The 12,030-nt window shown below is 37.0% G+C and overlaps 1 protein-coding gene across 2 annotated transcripts in view; it reads left to right on the forward strand.

Annotated features, from left to right (window-relative positions):
* Positions 1-11,266, forward strand: part of NAT2 (N-acetyltransferase 2) — a 47,385-nt gene extending 36,119 nt beyond the window's left edge. Inside the window, exons 1-2 of one of the 2 annotated variants that reach the window (XM_025394526.1) lie at positions 1,244-1,338; positions 10,047-11,266. In XM_025394526.1, the coding sequence (XP_025250311.1) occupies positions 10,053-10,925 (873 nt within the window). In that variant the 5' untranslated portion in view covers positions 1,244-1,338; positions 10,047-10,052 and the 3' untranslated portion in view covers positions 10,926-11,266. Of the gene's footprint in view, positions 1-1,243; positions 1,339-10,046 lie in introns of those variants that run through there. The other variant, XM_025394527.1, reaches the window with a different exon arrangement.
* The last annotated feature ends 764 nt before the right edge of the window (positions 11,267-12,030 follow it).

The following is a 12,030-nucleotide window of genomic DNA, read 5'->3' on the forward strand; positions in this document are numbered from 1 at the left end:
CCAGTGCGGGAGTGAAACAGTGAACCCAGTACACCTTGAGAATCAATAAAAAGGTGCATTGTTGGCAGGTTGCCTGTGAAGAAAGGGAGCGTAATCCCAGTAGACAACACCAGGAGGCAGTTTTGTACATGCCTAAGAGTAATCCCACCTTAGCATGTAGAAAACAAGGATATTTACTCTCCAATTCCTGTCTTCTAGGCTGAGTGGTGGTCCCAGGTGCATTAATTTGCAGTTCACCTGCCCAAGCACAGGCCAAAAGAAAGCCTTCCCACAGAGAGTCCCAAATTCATGTGGCAGGACACCAGAGGTATGTAGTGGAACAGTAGGTGCTGAAGGCAACAATTACCTCATGAAAACTACAGATCTCACTCATATGTGGAATCTAAAATAACTGATCTCATAGAAGTTAAGAGTAGAATAGTTAGAGTAGTAGAAAGTTAAGAGTTGTTACTGGAGACTGGAGAGAAAAGGGTATGGAAGCTAGAAAAAAAGGAAGGATTTTGAATGTTCTCATGACAAAGCGATGATAAATGTTTGAGGTGACAGATATGCTAATTACCAGGATTTGATCTTTACACAATGTATGCATGAATCAGAACATCACACTCTACCAAATAAATATATACAGCTGTTATGTGTCAAAAAACATTATATACAATGTTAATATTTTATATTAATGTAAATAAAAATTTACATTCGTATTAATGTAAATTAAAAAGCAGCAACAAAGCCATATGATACATGTGACACTTATGCCACATGCATTGAGTTATTTCAGACACATTGTGTGGTACCTTTGGGTAAAGAAGCGAATGAGAGTGAGGATGAGATATGAAAAGAGGCAGAAGAAAACGAGAGGCCTTATAGGAATTGATGAAGAAAGAGTGCCATAATCTGAGAGTGTGACAAAAACCTTTCATCTTCCTCTTCTGCCTCTTCTAAGTTACTGGTTCTGCTTTTCCCCTTGACCTGTTTCAAGCTCTCACCTTCCATATCACACATGGGAAGTCTGGCATCAGACTTCCAGAGAGCAAGAACTAGGTGAAATACAAGGGCACAGCTCTCCTAGCCTGTGGCATGGGTGTCATCAGATAATATAATTATCCATACCATTTTTAATGAAAAGATTCGCGTAAGAGATTCACAGAGGCAACCTGAGGCCCTGCAACTACATTTCCCAGAGATCCCTGAGGTGATCCTAACTAGACTCTGGGGTCAAGGTGATACGGAATTCCAGTGAGATCACTTCCCTTGCAGACTTTGGAAGGGAGATCACTTTATTACAGACCTTGGAAGCAAGAGGATTGCATTCAGCCTAGTTCCTGGTTGCTGGCCAAAGTAAGTAGAACTTTGAAAGTAATTTGCAGTGTACTTTGAAATTGGGGTATAAATCAAAAATAAAATCAAGTCCTCCTACTGACTGAATGGATCCCCTCTTGTCCTAGGCGACCCCAGAGAAACTTGGAAAACTAAATTCCAGGCCATAATGGAAAGGGAGGTCAGACACACCTCATTATACACACTCCCTTTCGGAGTTCAGGCACAACTGACCAGCATTAACATTGAAATAGTGATCATAAGACTGGCAAAATGGACTCTTTGTGGGAGTAAGATACCAAATTCCAATATGACTCTGGTTTGGCATCACATGACAATAGCAGACTTTGAAGGAAATCAATATATTTAATCCTCAAATTATATTTCTTTGACATATATTGAAATGATCTTGCAAAATCATCTTTTGTGGGGGAAATTTGCCTGTTTCTGGCTCTGCTCTGATTGAGGAGAGATTAAATGAGAGTCTGCCACCTTAAAAATTTGAAAAGAGATATTTACCATCTGTTTTCTCTAAGGCTGCTGGCTGGAGGTTTCATCTATATGACATGAACCATGGTTCCCACAACCCCCTTTAACTCAAGCATTTCATTATACTTCAGGGAGGAGACTACCCCTCATATTGTCTTTTGCCCAATTTCTGCCTCCAAAGAAAGAAGTAAAAACTAAAAGGCAGAAATGAAATCCACAAGCAGACAGCCTGGTGCCACACCCTGGACCTGGTAGTTAAAGATTGATCCCTGACCTAATTGGTTATGTTATCTATAGATTACAGATTATAGAAAAGCACTGTGAAAATTCCTGCCCTGTTTTGTTCCATTCTAATTACTGGTGCATGTAGCCCCCAGTCACTTACCCCCTGCTTGCTCAATCCATCATGACCCTCTCACACGGCCCTCCTTAGAGTTGCGAGCCCTTAAAAGGGACAGGAATTGCTCACTCAGGGAGCTCAGTTGTTGGAGACGTGAGTCTTGCCAAAGCTCCCAACTGAATAAAGCCCTTCCTTCTTTAACTCTGCATCTGAGGGGTTTTGTCTATGGCCTGTCCTGCCACATACTGATTGCAAGTCTTCAGACAAAGCTTAACTCTTTCAACCAATTGCCAATCAGAAAATCTTTGAATCCACCTTTGTCCTATAAACTCTCCTACTTCAAGATGTATCAGATTTTCAGGTAGAGCCAATGTATACCTTATGTGGGGGCCATAGGCTGTTGGCCCCCTAAAGCTTCACTAAAAATCACTCACATGGGACAGATTGATTAATAGGGGAAAGGGAATACAAATTTATTTAATATATATACATGGTCTATTAGCTAGGGCCCTTTAGAGGGCCAGAACTAATAGGATTGATGTATATATAAAGAGGAGTTTATTAAGGAGTAGTGAGTCACATGATCACAAGGTGAAGTCCCACAGTAAGCCGTCTGCAAGCTGAGGAGCAAGGAAGCCAGTCCGAGTCCCAAAACCTCAAAAGTAGGGAAGCCAACAGTGAAGCCCTCAGTCTGTTGTCCAAGGTCCAAGAGTCAAAAAGCTGAAGAACTTGGAGTTTGATGTTCAAGGGCAGGAAGCATCCAGCACAGGAGAAAGATATAGGCTGGAAGACTAAGCCAGTCTAGTCTTTCCACATTCTTCTGCCTGCTTTCATTCTGGTTGTGCTGGCAGCTGATTAGATTGTGCCCACCCAGAATGAAGGTGGGTCTCCTTTTCCCAGTCCACTGACTCAAATGTTAATTTCCTTTGGCAACACCCTCACAGACACACCCAGGAACAATACTTTGCATCCTTCAGTCCAATCAAGTTGACACTCAATATTAACCACCACACTCGGGAAACTTGAGAATGAAGACCCAACTTCCCAATAAGTTACAGAAATTCATGTACTATTGTGAGGCCACAGTAAAGAGTGGAGACTCAAAGCATGGCCAGAAACAGGTAAATTAGTTTTACTGGCAACACAGGTTAAGAAAGAGAGGAAGGAAGAAACTTGGCTAGCAAAGGTGCCCTTGTTATGTAGACGAACCTTTTCTCATAAACAATAGATGGTAAATGTTTCTATCCAGATCTTTAAAGGTGTCAGACTCTCAATCTCTCTGGATCCTGGGAAAGGCTTAGAAAGGGGAGGGGGCATGGCTGCATTAATGGACGTTGTCCACAGACGCAAATTTTCCTCAGTTAAGACAGTTTTGCAATGCTACTTCTGCTTGTTGGCCAGTGGCAACCATTTTTAAATATATCAAAGAAATATATTCGAGGGTAAAATATTTTGATTTTCTTCAGTCTCCACTTTGAAATTTAAAACAAGTTTCACATACTAAAAGCTAAGGTAATAGCTTTGGAGAGATTTGGGTTAGAAGTATTTAGATAGAGACAGTCACAGCAGTGGAAAAACAAATTCAGGATAAATATAAATGAGCAAATTTAAATATATCATTCCATATCTTCTTTAGGCAGTCTCTTGGTTTTGAGGCGAGATCATTTCAGTTAAATAGCTATGTCCCATTCCAGGAGGTGGCACTGCAAATGGTTTAGGCCTCTAGACATAATGTAGGCAATCAGATTTCTAGTAGGAGGTATTTCTATAGAAACAGAAAAAAATAATAAAGGTTAATATCTGGAGTAGTCTATCTATAGACTAGCTTTTCTACAATCTCTGAGGCATCTTCATATTGCAGTGGCAATCTTCCAGATTTTTCTGGAAGTTCAAACCAGGTGTTCAAGTGAACTTTCTGAGAAGACCTCGCATCAGCAAGTGTACATGAAGGTTGTTTATAAGTTACTGTTATTTTCTCCACATACCTTCACTTTGCAAGACTTTAAGAAAACCCCAGTTTTAATTTCTAGTGAATTCAAGTAAGAAAAATGGGAGAAAACATTGAAAATGTTACTTTGGAGACTTATAGCCAGGAAAAAATTCAGGATTTGGTCTAAATTGTAAAAAATAATAAAAACTGAAAAAACAATGGACAAGGCCAGAAGATAATAAGATATACTACAGTTTTTGAAGTATAATTTTTCTGCTTCCAATTCTTCAATTTTATGAAAGACATAGTAGAACTGATTTATTTGCAAAATAGGTTTTGTTACTATACTTGGTCTGATTATTTGCATCAAGTGCAGCAAGAATACATATGCACTGTATAGGCTCCTTTTTAAAAAAATGGCTTTGCTGGAACATTCTTTTTTGTAAAGAATCTCAGGTTAGACCTCTTAAAAGCATCCTGAGCCCAATTAAGGATTTATCTCTTTCTACGAGATACCTGTATGAATTGAGTGAATTCTCTCTCAAGGTTCCAAAATAACTTGGGGTTCCTGGGCCTGTCAGAATGTGACCTTCTTTTACCCATTACAGGCCAGAAACCTGTGAAGGACCCTGTAATGGAACTGCATAGACAAGGTATGAGGCCAGTTTTATCCATAGGCCTATTATCAGCTTTATAAAGTCAATGTCAATTTCTTAAAAATATGCCATTCCAGTCAAATCCTTGACTTTTGTCTCCACTTGTGTCCTGTTAAAAAAGAAAACAGATTCTAATTGAATTTTTGCAAATAATTATATTCCCATAAATTAGCAATAATCACTAAGAGTTTCCAAATTTCAGAGAAATCAGGCAGATAGAAGGAAATATGCTTCAAATTTTGCTCACAAGAGTATACTTTACACAAATATTAAAAGCTGTAAATATCTAAAAAGAAAAAAATTTTCTTGACTCTGAAAAACAAGCAAAAGTAGCAATGTTTCAACAAAACCCATGAAAAGGTTATTTCAGTCTTCTTTTAGTTCTGTCCATGCAGTTAACTCCTATTCTGTTAGATATTGGGTCAGCAATCCTCATGAACATATTAGTCTCCATCAGAGTCCTGGGAGTTTTTTTTCTCTATACCAGTGGCACAGTCTCCAAAGTTATCATAAAGCTTCATTCAAGAGCACCCCTTAGAGTCCTAAGCTAATTGCAAACCACCTTTTTAAAAGGATCAAAGGAGAACAACTGTGAATGACAGAAGTCTTAGGACAGCCATGATCAAGGACACACTTGAAAAGGAAATTTGGTTATTTCTGTGGCATATAACAATTTAACATAATAATTATAAATACTAATAACATATATGAAGACATCAGAATGATAGGAATATCCCACGATTTTGAAAAACATACTAGTAATAGGTTTAATATAAATGTAGCTGTAATAAAGTTGAACACCATTTCATATTTGACAATGTTTCCTATATGATTTTAACATGCCAAATATACCGAATGTGTCTGTTTTTGGCTGCAGGGGACTTACTATTGAAAAAGATAATGAGGTCAACAAGACTGAATTTAGAATTGGATTTTAGAAAATTTGATTTTCTTCAGTCCCCACTTTGAAACTTAAAACAAGTTTCACATATTAAAAGCCAAGGTAATCGCTTTGGAGAGATTTTGATTAGAGTTATTTAGATAGAGACAGATATAGTGGTGGAAAAACAAATTACAATCACCAAACAGGTCATTGTAAAATAAGTCATTCATTTAAGCAAAGTGATAACTCAAAGACTTCAAAAAGTAAAAACCTTCACTCTTTGAGAGAGAAGACTCACTTTCACAAACAATAAGACCTAATAAAGACAGCATGAGGCCAACTAAATTTGTCTCTCTTCCTCAACCCCTCCTTTTTTTTTTTTCAAAAGGTAAGCAAAAATCTTTCACTATCTCTCAATATTAAAAGAAAATGGTATTCAAGAGAATCTAAATTTTACCATTGCATAACTTATTATTAATGCTAAAGTTAACATTAATATCTTACAAACAAATCTATTTAATTTTAATTAGTTGTAACACAAGGTAAGATTTTTATAAATCTTTTACGAGATTTTATAGTTTTCTATAAAAGAGCATATTAGTACTCTAACAAAACCCTGATATTTTGACATAAGGGCCTAGATTCTGGCCCTGCATTAGTGTGCTTTTTATTTTAAGGTTTAATTTATACAAAAATTAAATAATTCCTTTCAAATTTTAGCCAGCTGGCTTACATATAGAATTCCTTTTACAAGATCAAGTTTTCATAAATATTTAGTTTTGTCCGTATATTTAACTTAAAACAATCTTTAAAATCTAAAAACCTTTTTTTTTTTTTTTTTTTTTTTTTGATGGCATCACGCTCTGTCACCCAGGCTGGAGTGCAGTGGCGTAATCTTGGCTCGCTGCAACCTCTGCCTCCAGGGTTTAAGCGATTCTCCTGCCTCAGCCTCATGAGTAGCTGGGATTACAGCTGCGCACCACCACACCCAGCTAATTTTTGTATTTTTAGTAGAGATGGGGTTTCACCACGTTGGTCAGGCTGGTCTCCAACTCCTGACCTCATGATCTGCCCACCTCGGCCTCCCAAAGTGCTGAGATGACAGGCATGAGCCACTGCGCCCAGCTTGTAATTTTTTTAATAGATAAGACTAGCTTAATATTATTGGTTTCATAAAAACAACTAAATCCTGAGCTATCTGGAAAAACAAATATGTTTAACATTAAGGTTTATACTTGGGTGAACACCTGATATTCACAGGCTATAAAATGGTTAGCAAGGAAATAACTTTAAATGTGACTAGTTTTGTCTAATGTCACAGTTCTCAAAGTAATCTAGGTAAACTGCTAACAATGAATAAACTGAATAAATATAAATGGGAGTGATAAATGCTTGGTGGTTAACTTTTATAAAATTTAAAATCTTAAACTTGTTTTGGATTAAAGAATAGGTACTCATTAATAGTTTGGCTCATTTCCAATTAAGTAGAGATATGGAGAAACATGCCTACACATTGTAGAGTGATTTCATCTATAAAGTGCTGATACCTGATATGCAGTGTAGGATTTCGTGTTTCCTAGGTTTAAGGTTACTAAAAATAAAACTTCCACTTAATATATAATTCTGTATATAAAGTCTGTGAAAGACATGTTTTTGATGAAAAAAGAAAATATAAGACAAATAGAAAAATGTATTCTCATTAAAAAGAAAATAATTTTTGTCTAATTCAAAGGTTATTTATGCAACAAAGTAAAAAGGAACCAGTAAGTAGGGGAGAGAGATATAAAGAAAGTTATAGATATAAAGATGCATTTGTGATAAGAGAGATTAAAAAGAAAAGAGAATTATTTTGTATGAAAAATAATTTTATATAGTAAATTTTTTTTTCTGAAGATGACTGTTTAAGAAAGAGTGAAATTTAGGATACAACATAAAGTCCAGTCATGTTGTAAGTGGCATGTGTATAATCAAATGCATAAAAGAAATTTTGTCTGTGGTTATGTTGGCTTTAGTTAAAATTGAATTATTTATAGTCGTCTTTCTGGAAACTGAGCTTTGACCAAAAAAACACAATACAAAACCAAAACATTGGTTAGAACTATAAGGGTTTCTTAAAGTATTGAATTGCTCTTCATTAAATTCCAATAAATTTTAATGTTTAATGCTATTTTTTTCTTTTTGAAACTTCTCAGACTGATATCTCAGAAGTCAACTTCTGGTGTATCCTGCTGCTTTCAGCCTTTTCCTCATTTGAGAACAGCTGGGATGTTAACTCTCTCATTCAACTTTTTGCTGGCTCTGGCAACTTTTTTTTCTTCAGGTCTAAATCTGTTGCTATAGCCTGATGCTGAAGTGTTTCATCTTAAAGCTTCAAAAAACCAATGTTTTCTTCCATTATAACTTAATTCTGTGCTGTTGGCTTTTCTTCCTATGAGTGAGGGCCAGAAACCCTCTGAAGGATTATGGAAAAATCAGCTCACAAAAGATAGATCAGTTGAAGAGAAGGCATGCAGATTTGTTTGGAGTGTGTATTCTGGAGTCTTCAGAATAAAGACCCAAACACGCAAGGGAAATTGTCCTTTTTATGCTTAGATGCAACAAGGTATGGGCACATATAAAAATATGATTGAACCAAAAGGCATAACCTAACGCTAATAGACTGGGGAAACCCAGCAAGGCCTGTCTGTCTAGATTCCTCTTGACCTCTCTGAGCATGTACTCCTTCCTTCTGGGTATAGGGATCTTATGATCTATGATCCAACAAGGTAGGCTGGATAATTTCTTTATGGCTAATTCATACACAGAAAGGGAGAGGGCAAATTAGAGTAATATTTTTAGGCTTTATGGCTGGTTTTGAGAAAAAGGAGTTCTGATTTCTAGGTTCTGCCTTGGGGAAGGAGATTCTAGTGTGTATGGCCAGCGTTGAGGAATAATGGGACTGAGAGATAGGAGGCCAGGAGAAGGCCAAAGAAAAACTGACTTCTGAAGCTTTTACCTTGGGGCACTGTCTTCTGAGCTACAACGTATATTTAAAGTCTTCAACAAAACCATGAAACTTCTGTGCTGTTACTAAGAGTCACATATTTCCCTGCTCAGGTTACTAGTAAATTCTTTGTTAGTGGTGTTCTTCAGTGGGTTCTCCCAAGTAACTTTGGGTTGATATCCTCCCAGCTTCTATCCTTGAACCAGAACATTTGTGCTTAGATTTCAGCAAAAATGCCTCAATAGAGTTTCACTGAGCTACTTAGGTCACATGCCATCCATCAGCCAAGCTTTGGTCCTAGAGCTGTTGTGTTTGAATTGGTCCTACATAGTTCATGTGACTGCCCGTAGAGCTCAATATGGGCAGCCTATTGTCCACACAGTAGCTAGACAGATCACTTTGATTAGGCAAACCTTGTTCCCCTCATAACCCTTTTCTCATCCTATCTCACTTTGATTTCTCATCTCGTTTAGAATAAAAGCCAAAATGTAACCATTGGCTCCAAGGCCACTGTTACTTGTCAGATCTCATCTCAATTCAGTCTCCTTCTCACTGACTGTACTCCATTCACCCTGGCTTCCTGGATGTTTCTTGAACACTCAAGACAGGTTCCAGCTAAGGACCCTGGCACTTTCTCTTCCACTGCATGGAACAATCCTCCTCACACATATCCACAGAACTTATTCTCTAGCATCCTTAAAGTCTTAGTGAGCCTTTCTTTAACCACCTTATTTGAAATCAGTGCTCTCCCTGTGCACCCACTAACCCCTTTTTTTGTTTTCACCAGGCACTTACCACAATCTAACAGACTGCATGTTTTATTGATTTATTCAGTTTATTATTTGTGTCACCTCAACTCCCACTAAAATATAAGATTTTTGAGGGCAAGCAAGCACTAGATCAATAGGAAACACATCAAGAGTATTCTGCAAACTGTTTCTTGGGTGAATGAGTGAATGAGTTAATCAATATAATTTTTTGAGTGAGGAGCTTCGTGTTAGGTACAGCTAAATGGGAAATCAAGTGGGTCATGTACCATGAATACCATATCCTCTATTGTATAATTCTCCTGCTTATGTCAGAAACTGTTTATAAGCTTATTATAATTGATACCAATTGGAATCTCTTTTTTACTCATCACCAAGAAAACCACAAACAAGTTGTTTACCATTTGGCTCCTCATTTAATCTGGATTTCCAACTCCTCATGCTTGAAAGATGGAAGATACAATAACACTTTCCTTACAGGGTACTGAGACTATTAAGTGAACTTATGCATGTAAAAGGAATTCATGCAATAAAAATACTAACAAAAGAATTATTATGACAGATACTTATAACCATTGTGTTTTTATGTATTTAAAATACATTATACCTATAATTAGCCACTCAAGGAAATCCAAGTGCTAAAGTAGTGATATGTTCTTATGTTTTGTTTTTCTTGCTTAGGGGATCATGGACATTGAAGCATATTTTGAAAGAATTGGCTATAAGAACTCTAGGAACAAGCTGGACTTAGAAACATTAACTGACATTCTTGAGCACCAGATCCGAGCTGTTCCCTTTGAGAACCTTAACATGCATTGTGGGGAAGCTATGGAGTTGAGCTTAGAGACTATTTTTGATCACATTGTAAGAAGAAACCGGGGTGGGTGGTGTCTCCAGGTCAATCAACTTCTGTACTGGGCTCTGACCACAATCGGTTTTCAGACCACAATGTTAGGAGGGTATGTTTACATCCCTGCAGCTAACAAATACAGCACTGGCATGATTCACCTTCTCCTGCAGGTAACCATTGATGGCAGGAACTACATTGCTGATGCTGGGTTTGGAAGCTCCTCCCAGATGTGGCAGCCTCTGGAATTAATTTCTGGGAAGGATCAGCCTCAGATGCCTTCCATTTTCCGCTTGACAGAAGAGAAAGGAATCTGGTACCTGGACCAAATCAGAAGAGAGCAGTATATTCCAAACACAGAATTTCTTAATTCTGATCTCCTGCCAAAGACGACACACCAAAAAGTGTACTCTTTTACGCTTGAACCTCGAAAAATTGAAGATTTTGTGTCTATGAATACATACCTGCAAACGTCTCCAACATCTGCATTTACAACCACATCATTTTGTTCCTTGCAGACCCCAGAAGGGGTTCGCTGTTTGGTGGGCTTCACCCTCACCTATAGAATATTCAATTATAAAGACAATACAGATCTGATCGAGTTTAAAACTCTGATTGAGGAAGAAGTTGAAGAAGTGCTGAAAAATATATTTAAGATTTCCTTGGGGAGAAAGCTCGTGCCCAAACCTGGTAATGGATCCTTTACTATTTAGAATAAGGAACAAAATAAACCCTTGTGTATGTATCACCCAACTCACTAATTATCAACTAATGTACAATCACATATCCTCTCTACCCTCACATTATTTTGAAGAAAATCCTAGACATCAAATAGTTTCATCCATAAAATACCAGCATTTATTGAAAAACAATAACCTTTTAAAGAAACATAAGGACACATTTTCAAACTGATAAAAATAAAGGCATTTTAAGGATGGCATGTGATTATCTTGGGAAGCAGAGTGATTCATGCTAGAAAACATTTAATATTGATTTATTGTTGAGTTCGTAGTAAATTTTTACTGGTAAATGAATAAAGAATATTGTGGAAAAACTCATCGTCTCTAAAGTATATGAAAACATTGTTGGCTAATATACTGAGAATCAAAGTTTTTCTTTAGACAACTTAGGATATTATGGGGCTAGGCATGTTTTCCTCAATAGAGTCTTCCTCTTATCCTCTTTCTTGTCTCCTAGTTACATTCTTTTACTTCCATCCATACTTTGCCACAAGAGAGGGAACACAAGCTTTATTGTATACATCTGATTTGAAATCCTGTGGACACAGGGTGAATTACTTTTAAAATCTGTGGCTCTGATTCCTCAAAGATAAAATGCAAATAATATTTATATAATTCACTGACAGATATACATTTTCAAAACTATTTGTTATATGGATGAATAACATCATTAATATTTTGGTTACTGGGCCAGCATTTACTGAAAGTTCTCCTTCCATCTTGCTTTATTTTCCTGTAACTTGAAATTCTGGTCCTACCGTCATCTGCCTGCTTCTTCCTTGATTAAATATTGATAGAATGTCAGATGTCCCAGATCTGAGAGTGTGCCTTGTGATTCAAAATCTGAATCTTTACTTATCCATAACTCAGAATTTCTGTTTGTAAATTCCAGTATCAGGGCTATAAACTGCAGATTCGTTCTTAACACTATTCTCCCTCTTTGACTTGTGATGACTATAATAATCTTAAGAGAAAAGCAGACATTCGAATGGATAAATATTCATTAAGAGAATAAATTACATTGAAGCATCAGTATTTTACGCAGCAGTGTAATAGCTGGGAGATCTTGGTGAGTGTA

The sequence above is a fragment of the Theropithecus gelada genome, chromosome 8 (genome assembly GCF_003255815.1).
Source record: "Theropithecus gelada isolate Dixy chromosome 8, Tgel_1.0, whole genome shotgun sequence".
NCBI classification, from domain to species: Eukaryota; Metazoa; Chordata; class Mammalia; order Primates; family Cercopithecidae; genus Theropithecus; species Theropithecus gelada.